Below are 20,819 nucleotides of genomic sequence, written 5' to 3' on the forward strand. Positions count from 1 at the left end.
TTTCTCCCAGCAATCTTAATTCCAGCTGGTGCTTCATCCAACCTGGCATTTGGCATGATGTACTCTGCATATAAGTTAAATAAGCAGGGTGACAATACACAGCCTTGATGTACTCCTTTCCCTATTTGGAACTAGTCTTTTGTTCCATGTCTGGTTCTAACTTGCTTCTTGACCTGCATACAGATTTCTCAGGTGGCAGGTCAGGTGGTCTGGTATTCCCATCTCTTTAAGAATTTTCCACAGTCTGTTCTGATCCACACAGTCAAAGGCTTTGGCGTAGTCAATAAAGCAGCAGTAGATGTTTTCTGGAATGCTTGCTTTTTTGATGATCCAGCAGATGTTGGCCATTTGATCTCTGGTTCCTCTGCCTTTTCTAAATCCAGCTTGAACATCTGGAACTGGAAATTACTCCCATATCTAAAGTAACATTATTATAATCACTGATCACATATTGAGCGTATACACTTGATCAACTGCTTGAAGTCCAGTCATCATTATTTTTGTTGGAGGCTCATACACTTGGTTTGGAGACAACAATGGCAACCCACTCCAGTATTCTTGCCTGGAGAATCCCAGGGACAGAGGAGCCTAGTGGGCTGCCGTCTATGGGGTCACACAGAATTGGACACAACTGAAGCAACTTAGCAGCAGCAGCAGCAGTGACTGAAGGAGCTGAGAAAAAGAACGAGCTGAAAGGAAGCATAGCCATTTGGGAGTGCCAGAGAGTTGGGAGGGAGGGAAGGCAGAGATGGAAGAAGAAAAGCAGAAATACAGGGAGACTGAGGATCCCCAGGGAGGTTGGAGAGAAAGCAACTTGAAGGCAAACAGTTGGCAAAGAGAGGCGGAATGGGAGGCGGGGAAGAAGTAGAGAGGAGGACGGGCACAGCAGGAGAGCAGAGAAAGGGAGACATAGAAAGAAGTAGGGAAACAGATCAGCCAAATGGAGTGGAAACAGCTAGTGTGCAGGTGATGGTGGGGGCTAGATCCAGAAAAGTGCTGAATCAGTTGGGTAAGAATTATTAAGTCGTTATACATTAATTTTTGGCTTTAAAATCTAATGCAAATCTTGTTTCTTTAAATTATAAAAATAAGAATGAGAATTGCAAAACTTCTGTCTGTGAGGCATGTGTATTTTGTAATTATTTGTATTAAAAGAGCATGCATGTGTAGAGCCTGTTGAGGTGTGGGCTGCGGCAGTAACTTGATTCTCTCAGGTGTGGGTCACCCCCTTCCCTATTCCTGGTGAGGAGTAGAGGTTATGTAAGAGAAGAAATGGGGCAAGAACTGACTGACTCTTACTACACGATGCCTTTTCAAGGAACTTTAAACATGTTCTTTGTGATGGTTTTGCTTTTGGCTTTCTGATTTCTTTACATTTAATTATTTTTGTAGTTTGGGATAAAGATTTGTTTATTCACCTGCGACTTTCTTGTAAACAATTGTGGAGATTTGTCTCACTTGGGACAGCTTGGATAAATGTAGAGAATATTATAGTAAGTGAATTAAGACAGACAGGGAAAGACTGGTATTATATGTCCTTCCATTATATGGAATGTAAAAAAAAATGAAACTCACTAGTACCAGAGGGTAGGATGGTGGTCATCTGGGGCTGGGAGGTGGGGAAGATGGGGAGATGTTGGACAAAAGGTACAGACTTTGAGTTGTGAAATGAGTGTGTCCTGGGGAGGTATGCACAGCATGCCGACCATAGTTAATCCTGTTCTGTTACTACATGCTGGGAATTTGTCAGGAGAGTACCTCGTCAGTGTTGTCACCACACACAGAACATGGGAATTTGGAGGTGATGGATGTGTTGGTTCATGGATTGTGATAAATGTTTCACAGTGTACACATGTGTCACATGCTCACAGGGTGTATGGTGTGTATACACATACTCCTTTGGTTAGTTGGTTCTCCCCCATCAGACACGCTCCTGAGGATCTCGTGTGGGGCCTTGCCCCAAGAATGTGCACAGAGCCACAGATGATTCTGATCTGGATCCTGCATTGCACACCAGGGCTCTTAGCCTCCACTTCTGAGACTGAGGTCGGGCCCTGGGGCAGGGGAGGGCGCTCTGCTGCGAGTGGGGCTGGACCAGGGCCTGCTGTGTGACATGAAGGGCATCATGGGGTCAGCAGAGTTGTCCCCTGCTGCTGTGTGCATGAGGCCTCAGCAGGAGGGGAGTGTGGCCAAGGAAAGTGTGGGAAAGGCCCCTGTTGGTCTCTCTGCGGCACTTGACTGTCCTGAGTCCCTCCTGAGACAGTGGCCACAGAGGACTGTCTGTTCCACAAGGTGAGGGCTTCCCTGTGTGTGTGGTTGGGGTTCAGGAAGGGGAGGTGTTGACTCTAAGCATTAAGCAGCATGTTTTCAACTTTCATGGTAGAACTGTGAAGACTCATGGACGAAGAGGCCCAGAAGAAGAAAGAACAGGAGTCAGGCATGGCTCTTTCTCAGGTAGGGTCATATTCTCAGTGGATTCTCACACTGCCTTCCTGAAATGCCCTTCTCAGGATCGCTAATCATGTCTGAATCTCGAGTGTCCTGTCTGACTCCTGTACACGCACACTCACCCGGGGCCTTCCTTCAGGGCCTGTCGTCTCCACTTAGATCCCGTCTCCCCATGACCCGGTGATGCGGAGCTTGTGAGGAGGCTCCCCTGAGCACCATCCTGGGCAGGGCTTTTCACACACGAGTTGGAGATGGGGTCTCAGTGCTGTTGGGCAGCAGGGACTGTTTAGGGCCCATCTGGATGTGCTGTCTGCTCTCTGTCAACCAGGGTAAAGAAGCTGTACGTGGACCTCAGGTATTAACACATACAGTACACGGTAAAATCTGCAAAAGAGGCCAATGAGTGCAAATCAGTTCTCACTTTTTATAGTACATTTAAAACTAAATGAGCACCTCCTTGAAAACTTAAGTGTTTGGGAATGGAATGGCACATTCAGAAAGAGATGTCAGGGCTAGGGAGTGTTTCATTACACCATCTAATTTAAACTGTGAAATCAGGCTTACTAAGATTTTTTTCTTTCTTTTTTGACCACATGATGCATTCTCCAGGGTCTTAGTTTGCTGAGTAGGGATCGAACCTGAAACCCTGCAGTGGAAGTGAGGGATCTTAACCACTGGACCATGAGGGAATTCTCCAACTTTTCTAATCTTGATTCAGTATTTTCCTAATGAAATAAAATAATAAATTTTGGATTTTGTTAATATTAAAATTAAATATACCTAAAATTAATGATAAAAATCACATTATGATTTTTAAAATATATTCATTTCCTACACTGTATCTTTATTGCTTCAGTGTCTTTTCCCTAGTTCTGACGAGTGGTGGCCACTCTCTGGTACAGTGCACACACTTCTCATTGTGGTGGCTTCTCTTGTCTTGCAGCCCAGGCTCTAGAGCCCGCTGGCTTCAGTCGTTTCACTTCCTGGGCTCTAGATCTCTGGCTCAGGAATTGAGACTCACGGGCTTAGTTGCCCCTCAGCATGTGGGATCTCAGACCAGGCAACAACCCACACTTCTTGTATTGTCCAGTGGATTCTTTACCACTTACCTGTAGGGAGGGCCACATATTTTTAAATACAGGTATTTTATAAAGATTGGAAGAAATCTTCTGTATGTTATTTTCTGCTTGTGTTACTTTTTATTTTTTTTGAACTAGAGTAAGATAATGTTGAGGACTTCCTGGTAGTACAGTAACTACCAATGTGCCTGCCAATGTAGGGTGCACGGGTTCCATCCCAGGTCCGGGAAGATGCCTCAGAGCAACTAAGCCCATGGGCCACAACTACTGAGCCTGTGCTCTAGAGCCCGGGAGCCCCCACACTCTAGAGTGTGTGCTCCGAAATAAGAGAAGCCACTGCAATGAGAAGCCCCTGCACTGGAGCTGTAACAGGAGAAAGCCCACTCACAGCAACGAAGACCCAACATAAGCAAAATAAATAAGCTTTGAAAAAGAAATAGAATGTTGACATAGTTACTGAATGAAGAAGTAAAATGAAAGAAGAGAATGGGAACCCACTCCAATATTCTTGCCTGGAGAATTCCATGGATAGAGCAGCTGGCGGGGCTGCCGTCAGGGGGGTTGCAAAGAGTCTGGCATGAGTAAGCAGGTAAACAACAACTTCTGCCCACAGCAGATTGAGCTCTGAAAAACAGATCTAAGCGTCTAACTTTCCTCTTGCTGATTCTTCAGTGACTTCCTGTAGCTTTTGGAATCAAGTCCTAAATCCATAGATTTTGCATAAATTAGCCTCTGCCTGGCATCACCCCATATACATTTGCTGTGTGCCAGTCACACTGGCTGATTTTCTGTTCAGTAAATATCTTCCTGCCTCAGAGCTGGCACTCAGGCTTTTCTCTCTGCTTGCAACACTCTTCCATTTCCCGCCTTACCAATCCTAAATGTTTCTTCCCCACAGAGACCTTGTCTGATTTCTCAGTGTAGATTAAGACTTTCTGTTTTATCTTGTCCTAGCACCAGGCCTGTGTCAGAGCACTTATTTCAGTAGTAACATTAAAATTGTGGATGAAATTGGCTGGCTGGCTGCTAGATGATGATATTGGCTGGCTGGCTGCTAGATTGTAAGCTCCATCATGTTTACTGCTGTATTTCAAGTTTGAGGCTCAAAGCTGATGCAGAATAAATTTTGATAGAATGAAAAAAAAAATAAAGACAACTCTTTTTGTTTCAATCAATTGTGTGTTTACACATGCATGCATGAATGCATGGGTATGTAACTCCATGGTTTTATTACAAAAACACCATCTCATAAATAATGGTGTATGCTTTGTAGCAGTTTCAGTTGTATCTTAAGTGTATTTCATGGCGTTAAGTTCTTTCTACATCATCACACAAATGATGTAAATTGTAGTAAGATTATTGACATTGTGTGGGTTGCCACGGAGAGGGTGTGACCCTGTATCATGACCATTTATGCTGTTCTATTGTATTTCGGCTTCCTTGAGCTTGTTTCAGGTGTCTCAGGGAACTCTCTGTGGATGCTCTTTCCTTCTCAGGTAGTTAACTGGTTGATTCTTTGGGTTCAGTTGTCTCTCCCTACCACCTGAGCTCAGGTGCTGTAGCCTCATTTCTTAACTGTTTGATCTGAGCGATTTCTTAGAGTGACAGAGTTTTCTCCCCAGTAAGGTGGACACAGATCTTTCTCTAACGTGCTGTTATGTTGATGACAAGTTCATCCGTGTGAAGTCTTTAGAGTAATGCTTAGTGTGTAGGATGTGCTGAAACACCTGTCGTCAGTGTGATGATGTTGTCATCATCACAATGTGTGTTCTTTTAAAGTCACTGTGGACTTTGTCATCTCTGAAGACACCAGTCTTGCTGTAACTCATCTAGATAGTGACACTATGTCACTCACTGTGTTGAATGTAACACTTCTGCGTAGACAACCCGGTGCTGGTTTTAATTTGTGTATTTTTCATGTATTGTCCACATACATGACAAATTCATGTTGATTGCAGGATATCATAATCTTAGGAAAAAAGAGGAAATTATAAATTATATTAGAGAGCAACAGTTGGCTTCAAGCAGCTTTTAATGGATCTATCAGAATATTACTTCAACTGAATTGAGCTTTACCCCTCTCACCTCTTCTCATTTTGTGTGAAACTAAGAATCATCATCAGGGCCCGTTGGTGAAATGTGTTTTCATTTCAGGCACAGTTGAGCTTCAAGGATGTGTTCATAGATTTCACTCCTGAGGAGTGGGAATGCCTTGACCCTGCCCAGAGGTCTTTGTACAAGGATATGATGGTGGAGACCCTCAGGAACCTGCTGTCTGTGGGTGAGGATCATTTCCCTCCAGCATGGGGATCTGCCCTGGGGTACCTCTGCATGTTCCCTCTTTACCTTTAGAGATCCCCTGTTTTTGTTAACTAAGCTCAAAACATTGCTGACTCATACATGTAAAGCTTCCTGATTGGCATCAGAAGGTTAAACTTGTCTTTCCTTCAGGTAACCTGCCCAATGTGTGATATACAAGGAGTTTCTCCACAGCTCGAGTGTTTATAAAGCTGATTTCAAACTTTGAAATATCCAGTTGCCTGTTTTCTAGCCCTGTGTTCTTGGTTCAGTAGTTCTTAGATAGGAACTAGATACCTGCTGCATGTTGTACTGTATATTATACTGTTCCCTGTGCATTGAGAAGGAGGCAGATCATAAATTCATTTGAAAAGTATTTTTCTGTCTGTTTATAATGTCCTCACTCCTTGGCTGACAAAAGAGCTGGATTCTACACCTGCCAATGCAGGAGACACGGGTTGGATCCTTGGTCTGGGAAGATCCACACATCACAGAGCAGCTACGCCTCTGTGCCTCAACTACGAGCCAGCACTCTAGAGCCTGGAAGCTGCAACTACTGAAGCCCGTGCACCCAGGAGAAGCCGCAGCAAGTGAGGAGCACGAGCACTGCAACTGGAGCGTAGCCCCTACTTGCTGAACTTGGGGAAAAGGCCAAGCAGCAACGAACACTCACCCGAGCCAAAAGAAATGAATACACCAATGTATTAAAAATGACAGATATGTTTATTAAAAAAAAGAGAGACAGGTTAGATTCTGGAAGAAGCCACAGTATGTGGCATTACTTCTGAGTAGGAATTTCTGTTTCTGATTTGAACATTATCTCCATTCTTGTGGCACAATAAAGAAGACCCCTGGATTGTGGAGAATGAGATGCTAATAGCAAACATCCAGATGAGTGGGAAAGTATCCACAGTACAATCACAGGTCAACTGTCACAAGGACAGAGAGGAAGCCACACCGTTCATGGTGTTTGGGAAACTCTCCAACTGGGAGAGTTCTGTGAGAAAACAGATGTTTAATGTTTGTGAACACTCACAGGATATTTTTCGTCTTCCTAATTTATGGCTCTGTTCTTTGACATGTGAAATGTACAGTACCCTCCAGTGGTGCTGTAGCACCCACAGAGATGAAGGCAAGGACTTTTTTTTTTTTTTTTTGGCCTGTACTGGGTCTTTTGTGCTGTGTGGACTTTTGTCTATTTGAGATGAGAAAGGGCTACTCTCTAGTTGGGGGGAGCACGGTCACTCATTGTGGTGGCTTCTTTTGTTGTGAAGCACAGGCCCTAGGCACATGGGCTTGAGTAGTTCTACCATACAAGCTCAGTATCTGTGGTTCATCAACTTATTCTCTGTGACATGTGAGATCTTCCCAGAATAAGAATCGAACCCATGTCTCCTGCATTACTAAGCAGATTCTTACCATGGAGCCACCAGGTTGTTAGCGAAATTAAATAAATAGTCTTGTTTAGGCTTCAAGACAAAGCAGTGCATTCTTCTGACCTTGCTTCTAACCTGCATGGAAACTGCCCTGAGTGTGAATGTCTGACTGTCTCCTGTGAATGCCAGGCTTGCAGCACCATAGATAAGTTAGGGGACAAATCGTGAGATTGTTCAGCCTTTGCAGGGGCCCTTGCCAACCAACCCCAGGCTTAGCACCATCCAAGTTGGCTCCTGGATCCTCCTCTCTGCCTACCGTGAGGTAAATAAAGGTAACTTAAAACTGTCTAAAGAGAAGTTACAACTGCAAAAAGAACCACGCGATTTGTGAGGATGATCACCCATATTACAATGTCACATTATATTTTGGTTGATCAAATCTTCACTTTTTAAGTCGACTCTCTTTAGTCAGCCCACAGCTCCAATAGTGTCCCCTACTGCATTTCTCTCTCCATTCTTTGTCCTGTTGTGGCCTTACACCCCTCCCAACCCCTCTGTCTCCCTCTCCATCAGCTGGTCCCCTTCTAACTGCCCCAGTCTCTGAGCAGGGAGGGGGAGCTCAGGTTCCCCCACTCTAGCAAGTTTGTTTACCCCTTTAGATTCTTCTGATTAAAGACTCCCATCTCCCTGGAGGGACGTTCCAAGATTTTTATCAGTCCTTCTGACCCTGTTATCACAGTCAATTTGAGCACTATTTGATCTGTATTTTAGCTGAAAAGCTATTACTATGGAAAGGAAAGATAACTTGTTTGATACAGCATGGCCATGATACTGTTTAGACTCTGGAGAAAACTGGGTAAGATGATTTTTTTTTTCTTTGAAAGTGAAAAACCGGTTCTTTTTAAATGTAGAATTAAAACCAGCAAGCTTGTTAAAAAGGCATGCCAAAAAAAAGCTTAAGGTTAACCTTTGCCAGGGCTTCCCAGATGACTCTAGTGGTAAAGAACCTGCCAGCCCCTGGGGGAGACACAGGAGATGTGGATTTGACCCCTGGGTAGGGAAGATCCCCTGGAGGAGTGAGTGGCAACCCACTCCAGTATTTTTGCCTGGAGAGTCCCATCATGGACAGAGGAGCCTGGTGGGCTAGAGTCCATAGGGTTGCAGGGGGTTGGATAGGACTGAAGTAGCCCTGCATAGCATGCAACCTACGCCATGTCCTTGAAGTACGTAACCCATTTTCCCAGGGATTTCAGTCTTGGGTAAATTAGAATTTTAAACCATGGGGCGAGGGGTGGGAAGAAAAAGGTGAAAGAGACATTTTAAATCTCAAGCAGGAAATTATGAGAGCTCTCATGTCTGTCCATCTGCATTTATGTTTGTCTCAGCATGTGTCTTTGTTTTTAGATAATATTGCTGAGGTTAATTTGTAAATGAGCTCTAATTCAATTGTTTGTTAAAAAAATAAAAAAAGTAAGCACTTACAAATCAAAAAATTACAAGAGAAGTTAACCTAAATGAATTTCAGGTTCGTGTGAACTGGGAAATATTCAGTATTAAATATCTAGTATTAATGTTTGTTTGCTAATCTAATTAAGACATGTTTTGCGTTCTGAACATTGTCTAATACTTTTATTGTACCTAGGTTTAATGTTAAGTAAGTTTGTCAACACTTAAAGTAACTCGAGTGAAGAAACTTTTAAAGAAAGAATGCAAATGCGATTGGAGCTTTTAGATAAACTCTGTTAGGAATGATTATACTTAGAAATGTCTGTCTAAAATAATCTCTCCAGATTTGAATAACCTGAATTTCTAGGGTTGTGCTAAACTAAGTGATGAAAGTTCGTTGAATATCTAGGTCATTTCCAAATAAAATAAGATTCTGAAATACAGATTATTGAAAACTCATTTCCTTTTACAGACAAACTAAAGAGATTTGGGCCTATTAATGAATACATTTGGTGCCACCCTGAGATGTTCTCTATAAGAAAGCAAATATTCTTAGACATTATCACTGGTATTTATGTTCACCAGTCTACAAAATGCTAAAATAACGGACAGCTCATGGTTGCTTAAGGAAAGTAAGATGTGTGTTTTTAGAAAGAAAGGTATGAGGAATGTGGGCCAATCACCTTGCTTTGTCCCTCCTGGTTAATTTGTCTCAGGACCCTCCCCTTGGGTACACAGGCACCCTGGATCTTGAAGTAAAGGCTTCTCAGAGGAGCAAAACTCATTATGGCCTGGACTGATCCTCTCACTTTTGACTCCAAGGCACCTTTCTGCACTTGTGTACTGTCTCCTTCATCAGACAGGGTTTTTTCCTTTCTTTGTCCTTGCCATGACTGTTCCCTTGAATTAAGAGACAAACTGCCTGTTTACCCTGTTTTTGTTGGCTGTAAATTCCTCAACCGGAGCCGACCTATCTCTTATCTCAGGGCATGCAAGAGGAGGGTAGCTGACTGTAGATGTCCAACCTGCAGGCCTTCCAACTCCTACCTCAAAATTACTTTTTATTAAGGAAAATGGAAAGTACTTCTGACCTACAGATGGCTGTTTCTAAATGAACAAAGTGATTTTTTTTTTAAAAGAGAGAGGTTTCATGGAAAGTGGACTCCAAGAAAAGAGGTCCCAAAAGGCAAGGTCTTTATATGTTCTGCAACAATCTGTCATTTGACTCCTGTCAATTTTGTTGCTTGACTTTGGGTAGCATGTGATGAGCTATTTCAAAGGGATTTACTTCCCCTTGTCCCCCTCCTGTGGTAATTAGTGCTGTTAGGGGGCATAGACTCTTGTGTGTTTTATAGAAAAAATTAGGTTATTACTATTATTATTTTTTTGCTGTGCCACATGCAGTCTGGCTCTTAGTTCCCCATTCATGGATGGAATCTGTGCCCCCTACAGTGGAAGCACATGGTCCTAACTACTGGACCTCAGGGAGTTTGCCTTAAAGGTTACTTTTGCCTAAAAGATATATTTACTTCCTGTCATGCTTATTGTGACATGTCTCTCTGTCTACATTACATCTTGTATGTTGTTATTTTACATTTCGTTCCCAGAGAGTTGTCTCTGACTCTAGTTAACTAGGTTTTCCAATCACATTCCTTTATCTTCATAACAGTATGTTAAAATTTTATTTAAAATTTGTTTTTGGCTGCATTGGGTCTTTGTTGCTTCAGGGTCTTTTCTCTGCTTGCAGCGAGCAAGGGCTACCCTCTAGTTACGGTGCATGGACTTCTCATTCTAGTGGATTCTCTTGTTGCAATGCGTGGTCTCTGTGTGTTTGCGCAGAAGTTGTGACTCCCCAGCTCTAGAGCACAGAATCATCACGTGTGGCCTACAGGCTTAGTTGTTCTCAAGCATGTGGGAATTTCCCAGATCAGGGATCAAACCTGTGTGCCCTGCACTAGCAGGTGGATTCTTTACCTCTGAGACACAAGGGAAGCCCCAAAGCTTGTTCCTTTACATATATCTTGGAGCCAATGAACTGGGTGAGTTTAGGTTACTGTGTAGATAGGGAGTTGATGTATTGAATGATTATTGTGTAAGCAGAGAATGTTTCGCTCATTTTTTGTTTTTTAAAAATGACGGTCTTTTTGTATTACACAATAGAACTGACATGAACCACTCATTAATGTCATAAAATGCCTATATGTCTATCTACTGATAGATTTCTAACAGGTATTTAGAAAAGTGTTTATTTTTTTATTTTTTAAATTATTTTAGGGAATTCCCTGACAGTCCAGTGGATAGGATTCAGGAGTTTCACTGCAGCGAGCATGGATTTAATCCATGGTCAGGGAACCAAGATCTCATAAGCCACATGGTCCAGCAAATATATATATATATAGTTTACAGAATTCTTTATTTTCTCAATGCCATATTTGTTGAACAGTTACTAACTGCCATTTATTTTTTACATTATTCATTAGAATGCTTCTTTTGCATTATTTACCATTCCAATGCATTGCCTGTTTGATGCTTGTTTGCTCAGTTGCTCAGTCCTGTGTGTCTCTTTGTGATCTCATGAACTGTAGCCCACCAAGCTTTCCTATCCATGGAATTTTTTTAAGGCAAGAATAGTGCACTGCGTTGTGATTTCCTGCTCCAGGGGATCTTTTCTTCCCAGGGATTGTATCCCCCTGTGCCGTGTCTTCTGCACTGGCAGGCAGTTTCTTTACCACTGAGTCACCTCTATAGTCCTGTATGTTCTTTACCTTTTAAATATGTACAAGTATGCAAAAAGTGTGTACAATATACCATTAGTGTCTCCTCAATTATGAGACAGCAGTGTGTTTAGTACAAAGTAGGATGAGCTTTGAGGTCATGGTGGGAAAATAAGTTTTCTTTGTGAACTGACATGAGTTTGCATAAAATGAATGTTTTCTGATTGTGTTTGAAACTACACTACCCTAAAGTTAATTTGAATTACCTATGGTCACTCTTAATAAAGAGTTCTATTCCTTTAGTGTTCTATAGTTTTAAGATCATCATTGCGAAGATTCGTAATTCTGTTCAGGATGGATATGACTTTTGGCATAATATTGTGTGTTTGACAAGAAATAATTTATTTATGAATTGTAACTAATAGAATACCTGTGGTTCTTTATGTCTTGTAGATATGTCTCATATACATATGACCAAGAAATTACAGACAAAAGCAAGCAGTGGTAAAGGGGAAATTTTTCAACGAGTGATGTTTGGAAGAGCTGAAAGCCCTGAAATCAAAGATTTTCGCCTCAGGAAGATCCAGGATTGTCTGTGGACAGATGACGAAAGAAATGACAAAGGATTGTCTACATCCCATAACAAAACCTCACTGATGGAAGAGATCATCATAGTAGAAGTGATGCAGGAAATAGACCTTTTGAAAGGCACGGATCAACCTCAGGATGAACTGCAGATGGTACAGTGTGAAGGGATAATTTTTGAATGTAGTCAAGTTGTGACAAACGTCAGTGCCTCAGGTTTATTGGCTCAGAGAACTTGTAATGTCTGCAAAGGCTTTTCTCATAAACATGAGAATGCTGCTATGCACCCTTCAGAACTGTTACCAGACCATGAACCACAAAAGAAAAGACCTGGCAAATGTAATGAGTGTGACATAACCTTTCTTCAGGACTCAGAACTCACTAGACATCAAAGAATCCATACAGGAGGAAAACCATATAAATGCGACATGTGTGACAAGGCTTTTAATCAAACTACAAAACTTGCAATGCATTGGAGAATTCATACTGGAGAGAAACCACATAAATGTGATGTATGTGGCAAGGCCTTTAATCAAGCTGCAAAAATTGTAATTCATTGGAGATACCATATGAGAGAAAAACCATATAAATGTGATGTATGTGGCAAGGCCTTTAGTCAAACTTCAAACCTTGCAGTTCATCAGAGAATTCATACTGAAAAGAAGCCATACAAATGCAATGTATGTGATAAGGCGTTTAGTCATACTGCAAACCTTACTGTTCATCAGAGACTTCATACTGGATTGAAAGCATATAAATGTGATATATGTGGCATGGACTTTAATGAAGCTGCAAAGCTTGCAGTTCATCAGAGATTCCATACAGGAGAGAAACCACATAAATATCATATTTGTGGCAGAGCCTTTAGTCAAACTGCAAAGCTTGAAGTTCATTGGCGAATTCATACTGGAGAGAAACCATATAAATGTAATGTGTGTGGCAAGGCATTTAGTCATACTGGAAACCTTTCTGTTCATCGGAGAGTTCATACTGGAGAGAAAACATATAAATGTGATGTGTGTGGCAAGGCATTTAGTCGTACTGGAAACTTTTCTGTTCATTGGAGAGTTCATACTAGAGAGAAACCATGTAATTGTGGTATATGTGCCAAGACTTTCAGTGTAAGTTCAAGCCTTGCTGTTCATCAGAGAGTTCATACTGGAGAGAAACCATATAAATGTGATGTATGTGGCAAGGCCTTTAATCAGAGTGCAAAACTTGGACTTCATCGGAGAATTCATACTGGAGAGAAACCTTATAAATGATGTGTGTGGCAAGGCATTTAGTCATACTGGAAACCTTACTGTTCATCGGAGACTTCATACTGGAGAGAAACCATAGAAATGTAATATATGTGGCAAGGCTTTCAGAGTAAGTTCAAACCTTGCTGTTCATCGGAGTGTTCATACTGGAGAGAAACCATACAAATGTGATGTGTGTGGCAAGGCCTTTAGTCAAACTACAGGCCTTGCAGTTCATCAGATAATTCATACTGGAGAGAAACCATATAAATGTGATGTATGTGGCAAGGCCTTTAATCAAACTACAAGACAAGACTTGAACTTCATCAGAGAATTCATACTGGAGAGAAACCACATAAATGTGATGTGTGTGGCAAGGTGTTTAGTCATACTGGAAACCTTGCTGTTCATCAGAGTTGATACTGGAGAGAAACCATATAAATGAGGTATATGTGGCAGGGCTTTCAGTGTGAATGCAAACCTTGCAGTTCATCAGAGAATTCATACTGGAGAGAACCTTACAAATATAAAAATTTTGACAAACCATTTAGGCACAGTCATCCATAACTCATCATCAGGCAGTTCAGACAGGAGAGAAACCATATAAATATGATATATATGGCCAGTGCTTTATTTGAAATGATGAACTTAGAAACCATCAGAGAATTCACACTAGAGAGAAACATTAGAAATGTGACAGTTATGAGAAACATTTTAGTGCAAATGTCGTGAGTGTGACAAAGCCTTTAGTCAGTGTTCAGGCCGTATAATTCAGAGAATTCATACTGTATAGAAAAGATACAAGTAAAATGAATGTGGCAGTTTCTAGTGCATGTTCAGCATGAAATGCCCATTAGGCAGTTCATACAGGAGAGAAACCACATAAATGTTATTTATGTGGCAAACCCTTCAATCACAAGGAATGACGTTGCAGATCATCTGAGAATCCATACGACAGTGAAAACTTAGACATGTAGAGAATGTGGTAAAATATATCAACTTTTTGACCCTCAGAAAATTCAAACTGGAGGAAAACTACACAAATGTGTTAGGTGTGGGAAAGCTTTGATTCTGTGTTCAGGCCTAACTCACCATCACTTAATTTTTTATTTTTTTTCAATATTGTGATGGTTTTTGCTGTACATTATCATGTTAGGCCATAGGCGTACATATGTCCCCTCCCTCCTGAACCCACCTCTCTCACCACCGTATTCCTGCAGATTATCCGAGAGCACTCGCTCTTACATCAAACTCCCACTGGCTCTTTTACATATGGTACTATATATGTTTCAGTGCTAATCTCTTAAATCCTGCCATCCTATTTCTTTTGTTTTTTTCAATAGTTTTTCCTTAGCATTACTCTTTCTATCCATATGTTATGACCCAGATTTAATGTTTAATTTACATTTTTTTCCTGCCTTACACTAACAAATACATAAGTCAGTGGGTTATTTTGAGACTTTTGTAACATTAAAATGCACGTAGACAATGACAGGGAACATAGTAGGTGCCCTGTAAATGTAAAGAAAGACAGTTCCTTTAGCACATGAGTTCAGTCAGATAATACACATAGAAAGATTCATAAATAGTGCCAAGTTGATAATTTTGGTGAAAATAAATTCTAATGTCTTCTTAAGACTTTATATTTTACAATGTGCCTTGCTGTCCGCAACTGACAGATCTTTGAGAAACAGACAACAAAGAAATGAGAGAAAATATATTACAACTTTTCAACAAGAAGTAAATTGCTAATTACCATGAAGTGATCATATAGTAATCTGACATTCCATTACATTGAAGTACTGACTTAAGTATTATATATTATGATGTAAACAAGTTTTTCTTATACAAATATTTGACGCTTTGTCATCATAAGCATGGAACAGAAACTTTTATAAAGAAGAGTTCATTCCTCATTAAAAGTTTTTTTCTCTCTTTAATAATCTTTAAAATTTATTTTTGCTATGCTAAGTCTTCATTGTGCTGGGTTCTTTCTCTTTTTGCAGCAATCGGGCTATGAATTCTCCACAGAAACTTGGCTGGGGTATGTTTGGAGACTGGCGTTTTGATGCTTCTTTTGGTCAGTCCAGAGGACTCAGTCTTTTTTTTTTGGCTGTGCTGAGCCTCTTTTTGCTGCATGTGGGCTTTCTCTAGTTGTAGCAAGGAGAAGCAACTTTCTAGTTTCTTGTGTGCAGGCTTCTCTTTGCTGTGGCTACTGTTTGTTGTTGCAGAGCACAGGCTCTAGAGCAGAGGCGCAGTACTTGTGTTGCACGGGCTTAGTTGCTCCGAGGCACGTGGTATCCTCCCAGATCAGGGATCAAACCCGGGTCCTATGCATTGGGAGGTGGATTATTTACCACTAGACCACCAGGGAAGTTCTACTCAGTGTCTTTTAACTGGGTGCTATGCATGTTAAAACACTGCCAAACAAAATTGGGGTCATCAAACAATAACCTGAAAACCAGGAGAGACTCCCCCAAACTTCTCTGGACTTGCTGAAGAGGTGGATGGACCCAAGAGACCCTTCCTGAAATACCAAGGCCAGAATGTCCAAAGCACAGTATGGTGCCTGCTTTTCTCAATCCTGCTTTGCCCTCAGGGTGCCCTTTCGCTGGGTCACTGCAGTGACTAATAAGCTTGATCCTTGAAGAAGTGGAATGTCGAGACATTTTTCTCCTTAGAAGTGTTAGTATGAAGTAGCCCTTTCTAAGAGTTGTGTGTTTCACATTCTAGCTTGTCATCCCTACATAAAGCCAGTTCTTGTTTACTTAAACTGCTTAAATTCTAATTGCAGGAATATTCCTGGGTCCAGCCAGCACCCCACATCCAGCCCCACCCCACCAGCACCCACCAGCACCCCACATCAACCCCCACCCAACCCCAACCTGGCCACCAGACCAGGTTTCAGTTCCCAGGCCTCTGAATCACTTCCGCCTCAACAGCAGGACTCCACGTACAGTTTGGTTCAGTCGCTCAGTCATGTCCGACTCTTTGTGACCCCATGGACTGCAGCACGCCAGCCCTCCCTGTCCATCACCAACTCCCAGTTTACTCAAACTCATTGTGTCGGTGATCCCATCCAACCATCTCATCCTCTGTCGTCGGACATGCAGGACTCCAAATGTTATGCCAAAACCTTTCTTTCCATTGTGATTATCCCACCGAATTTTAAGGTTTTATTAAAAGTGTTACAGTTGAACCAATGAGCAATCAATGGTGCAATACGAGGAGTGAGGGACGGCCCCGCTCGGCCCCGCTCGGCCCCGCTCGGCCCCGCTCGGCCCCGCTCGGCCCCGCTCGGCCCCGCTCGGCCCCGCTCGGCCCCGCTCGGCCCCGCTCGGCCCCGCTCGGCCCCGCTCGGCCCCGCTCGGCCCCGCTCGGCCCCGCTCGGCCCCGCTCGGCCCCGCTCGGCCCCGCTCGGCCCCGCTCGGCCCCGCTCGGCCCCGCTCGGCCCCGCTCGGCCCCGCTCGGCCCCGCTCGGCCCCGCTCGGCCCCGCTCGGCCCCGCTCGGCCCCGCTCGGCCCCGCTCGGCCCCGCTCGGCCCCGCTCGGCCCCGCTCGGCCCCGCTCGGCCCCGCTCGGCCCCGCTCGGCCCCGCTCGGCCCCGCTCGGCCCCGCTCGGCCCCGCTCGGCCCCGCTCGGCCCCGCTCGGCCCCGCTCGGCCCCGCTCGGCCCCGCTCGGCCCCGCTCGGCCCCGCTCGGCCCCGCTCGGCCCCGCTCGGCCCCGCTCGGCCCCGCTCGGCCCCGCTCGGCCCCGCTCGGCCCCGCTCGGCCCCGCTCGGCCCCGCTCGGCCCCGCTCGGCCCCGCTCGGCCCCGCTCGGCCCCGCTCGGCCCCGCTCGGCCCCGCTCGGCCCCGCTCGGCCCCGCTCGGCCCCGCTCGGCCCCGCTCGGCCCCGCTCGGCCCCGCTCGGCCCCGCTCGGCCCCGCTCGGCCCCGCTCGGCCCCGCTCGGCCCCGCTCGGCCCCGCTCGGCCCCGCTCGGCCCCGCTCGGCCCCGCTCGGCCCCGCTCGGCCCCGCTCGGCCCCGCTCGGCCCCTCGTTGTCTCTTTCCTCTGGAACCTAACGCTTGGGAGTCTCTCGTGTCTCTTTCCTCTGGAACCTAACGCTTGGGAGTCTCTCGTGTCTCCACTCGAAGGACGTGAGTTTACAGCAATTCCTGAAGCCGAGAGTTGGTAGGTGCGGGCTCCCCGGGAATACTGGTTTTTGCTTTTTAGTCTTGTTAAGCTCCGCTCGTAGGGTCCCCTCTACTCTGTATCTGTGGTCTCGGGTCACTTCGGACCTTCCTAATCCCCCAGCCTTTCCTCCCCAAGTAAATTCAGTTGTTACCTTGAGAGGCCCGTGGTCTAATTTCCTTTCAGTGTAAAATCCTGAGGTAAAATATACCGTGCACGAAATATATAGTAATTTATAGGGGGAAAGTCATTATAATTGAGACATGGCCCTTGATAATTTTGTAAATATACCAAAACACTTGTTCAGGAGCTAGCTTAGAATTTCATCTTTGCAACTGGTGGTGGCGCGGAAGTTCTTTCTCGAGTGTTAGGGAGGCGTATTACTGTCCTTTTCTGGTTTATATGACCAGGGTAATAAATTGACTACAGAGGCTCTTCACTTTAGGAGATTATTTTCAGTGATGCTGGTTACTGGTATGAGCTCCAGAATCAAAGAAAAATATAAAATGGTCTCTATCCTCAGACATTTCCGACTCTTTGAGACCCCATGGAGTGTAGCCCGCCAGGCTCCTGTATCCATGGGATTTCCCAGGCAAGAATACTGGAGTGGGTTGCCATTTCCTAATCCTGGGGATCTTCTGACTCAGGGATAAAACCCCCATTTCTTGCATCTCCATTGGCAGGAGGATTGTTACCACTGAGCCACCTGGGAAGCCTCTTTGGTCTGATACTAGTGTTTTATTTGAATTAAAGGAGTGAGTTTTGGTTGGTAGTTTTCCAGACAGTGAGACCCAGTGTGGATAATGCTAATTATGGACTGCTGACAAGTGCAGTGGAAAGGGGTGTATAATAGTGGGAAAATATCTTAAGAGATCGGAGAATCTGAAGACATTTGAGGGATAGTTTTAGATTTTGTGCATCAAGGTTGACTGTCAGTGCTACACTAAACCTATGATTATGTGGGGCAGGTGGACAAGGAGCAGTTAGCTTCAAGTAATGAGGCCTGGTTATTTGTGGGAATGTTGTTGGTGGAATATTGTCAGAGATAAAAAAAACTGGTTGAAAATGCTTCTAGCTAACAGACCTTTGATAGAGTTGAGTAGGAGTGGGTTGTTTTCATTAATTAAAATTAACCGGAGAAGGGAGGTTGTCCTAGAATTGTGAAGCCAGTGACACCAGTGCTGTACGCAGCTGTGTGGGTGTAATCAGGGTTATTAATAGGCTCAGGTCTTGGTGTGCAACATGTGGGCTGATTGGATAATAAGATCTTAAGAATGGAAGCCTGTGAGGATTGGTAATCCTGTTAATGGGAGACTTCATAATGAGGGCTGTAGTAGGGAAACTCATTGCTTTCAGCGGTTTATCTACTCAGAGTGGGGGATACTGATTTTACTGTGGCCAGAAGCTTTGGAATCTAAGGGGCTATGAAGGAGGCCCCGCTTCTTTAAAGAGCTGGGGTATCTTCCAGTTAGGTCAGTCAGAGACAACAGGCGGCAGTGAGATTGGGGCCTTTCTCTGAGACTTCTTCACTGAGCTCAATCGAGCCAAATCTCAAGGACCTTTAAAACTTTGTGATATCTCCAGTTCCTGGCATGCTTTCCCAGGAGGGCCAGTTTCTTGGTCTCCATACTGAGTGCCCAGTGCCCTTGCATTTGTGGCTTGTGTGTTTTTGTGTGTTGCCCAGGCCCCGTGGTCTCTACTGTTTAGCCCTGTTGCTCAATAGAGCACAGAAAAGTGGTGAAAACATGTGGGAAAGCGGAGAGGAAGCTATCAGGGGTCTAGGAGAGTTGTGAGAGGAGGCAGGTTTCGGCCTCTGGATGAGCCCTATGAATGGTGTATGCGTGTGTTGCAAGCACAGTGGTGTGACCCAGTTCAAGCTCGTTCTGTGAGAGAGGCCAGTGCTTGGGGGAGACGACTTCTTGAGGCAAACAATGGGACTTCATTTTGAAAACCAGCCGACCAAAAAGATGGCTAACTAATATCTCAGAATAGCCATCTTGTTGGTGTCTGGATGCCAGATTCTTTTCTGAAACTAGAGAAAGAAGCAGTGAGGAAATAAAGTCAGAAGGGAGGAGCGAGAGGGAGAGGCAGTGGGGAAGGTAAAAAGGGCCATCAGTAAAGGGCCATCAGTCTTGCAGTACATCCCGGGGACAGCCAGCCTTCTGTGTTCATCTCTTCTTTCCTGACGCCATTCACAGTTTGGGAGGTCAGAGTATCTCCCTGTGAGCTCAACAAAGGCGCTTTAGTTTAACAGTCAGGCCAAGAGGTAGCGTCCTCTGAAGCCAGCCATCATGGATGTTTACAATAACCACAGCAGTGAGAAGCAAGGCAAAGAAACCGTTCCAATTTGGAATCAGAATTGGCTCTTCCCTGCAACAGTTGTGGGATCACGTTGTGTGGAACTGTTGACAAGGGTGGTCTCAGTTTTGACTGGAGGACCTGGATGTGGGCTGATGGCTAATTGTGGGTTGCCTGGAAGGGTGGGCATGCCATAGTGTCTTAGCTCAGTTTCCTTGGGACACAGATACTGTGACTGAGGTTTGTCTGCGTTGGTTGATTGGGAAGGTCATGATCACACCTGTGGAGGAAGGAAGGAAGTGGAATTGGGAAGAGGACTGTTACCTTGCAGTGTGTTAGAATCAAGGCCTGAGCTGAGCCCACAGGGAGGGATGGGTGCATTGGTCCTGGAGGTGGGATCCAGAAGGTTCCCCACAGCATCAACTCCATGGAGTGGATTTTGTGATGTCTTTTGGAAGGGCGAGAATCACTATAGCTTAAAATAACTGTTGGTAAAATCCCAGAGATGATATTGTTGGTTACTTTTAGTATCTTCTGTTATTTTGAGTTGTAATGAAGAAGATTTCCGATGGATTTGGAAGGGAAAAAAGACCTTGGAGTGTATCTCTGGAAGTTGTTGAAGTCTCACTGGGACATGTGCATCAGCCTACACATCTTCTTTTTATTATTAGAGTTCGGAGATGACAGTTTTTGAGCTGGCTGAGGTCACTGTGGGAGAAAGCAATGGCACCCTACTCCAGTACTCTTGCCTGGAGTACTGAAAAATCCCATGGACAGAGGAGCCTGGTAGGCTGCAGTCCATGGGGTCGCGAAGAGTTGGACATGACTGAGTGACTTCACTTTCACTTTTCACTTTTATGCATTGGAGAAGGAAATGGCAACCCACTCTAGTGTTCTTGCCTGGAGAATCCCAGGGATGGAGGAGCCTGGTCGGCTGCCATCTATGGGGTCGCACAGAGTCAGAAATGACTGAAGTGATTTAGCAGCAGCAGCAGCAGCAGCAAAGGTCACTGTGACTGATAAGAAGCTGTCTTGAATCCGGTTTGCTGCTTGGGCACCTTCATGTGTATTATTCCATCATAAATGCATGAGTTGTTAAGCCTTGGCATCTTTCTGGGGATTGCACAGCACGATGGATGGATTATTACTGAATGTGTGGAGAG

At 44.3% G+C, this 20,819-nt stretch overlaps 3 protein-coding genes across 4 annotated transcripts in view; all 3 read left to right on the plus strand.

Annotated features, from left to right (window-relative positions):
* The window catches only part of LOC109571940 (zinc finger protein 665-like), a 348,725-nt gene that overhangs the window by 62,953 nt on the left and 264,953 nt on the right, over window positions 1-20,819 (plus strand). The gene's annotated exons all lie outside the window — the stretch shown is intronic.
* LOC109571944 (zinc finger protein 616-like) lies at window positions 1,711-15,243 on the plus strand. Its single transcript, XM_019978474.2, has 3 exons — window positions 1,711-2,454; window positions 5,682-5,808; window positions 11,815-15,243. The coding sequence occupies exons 1-3, from the start codon at window positions 2,398-2,400 to the stop codon at window positions 13,209-13,211; spliced, it is 1,581 nt and encodes a 526-aa protein (XP_019834033.2). The 5' UTR covers window positions 1,711-2,397; the 3' UTR covers window positions 13,212-15,243.
* Window positions 17,244-20,819, plus strand: part of LOC109571814 (zinc finger protein 665-like) — a 41,362-nt gene continuing 37,786 nt past the window's right edge. For both annotated transcript variants that reach the window (XM_070771577.1, XM_070771578.1), the window contains exon 1: window positions 17,244-17,358. The gene's annotated coding sequence lies outside the window, so the exon portion shown is untranslated. The remainder of the gene's footprint in view (window positions 17,359-20,819) is intronic.

Source organism: Bos indicus, chromosome 18, assembly GCF_029378745.1.
Source record: "Bos indicus isolate NIAB-ARS_2022 breed Sahiwal x Tharparkar chromosome 18, NIAB-ARS_B.indTharparkar_mat_pri_1.0, whole genome shotgun sequence".
In the NCBI taxonomy this organism is placed as follows: domain Eukaryota; kingdom Metazoa; phylum Chordata; class Mammalia; order Artiodactyla; family Bovidae; genus Bos; species Bos indicus.

Excerpts from the sequence above, each read along its gene's own strand:
- LOC109571944 (XM_019978474.2), top strand. The coding sequence starts at position 2,398 with ATGGACGAAGAGGCCCAGAAGAAGAAAGAACAGGAGTCAGGCATGGCT. Across the intron at positions 2,455-5,681 it reads CAGGCATGGCTCTTTCTCAG|GCACAGTTGAGCTTCAAGGA; the intron begins GTAGGGTCATAT and ends TTTTCATTTCAG. Across the intron at positions 5,809-11,814 it reads CAGGAACCTGCTGTCTGTGG|ATATGTCTCATATACATATG; the intron begins GTGAGGATCATT and ends TATGTCTTGTAG.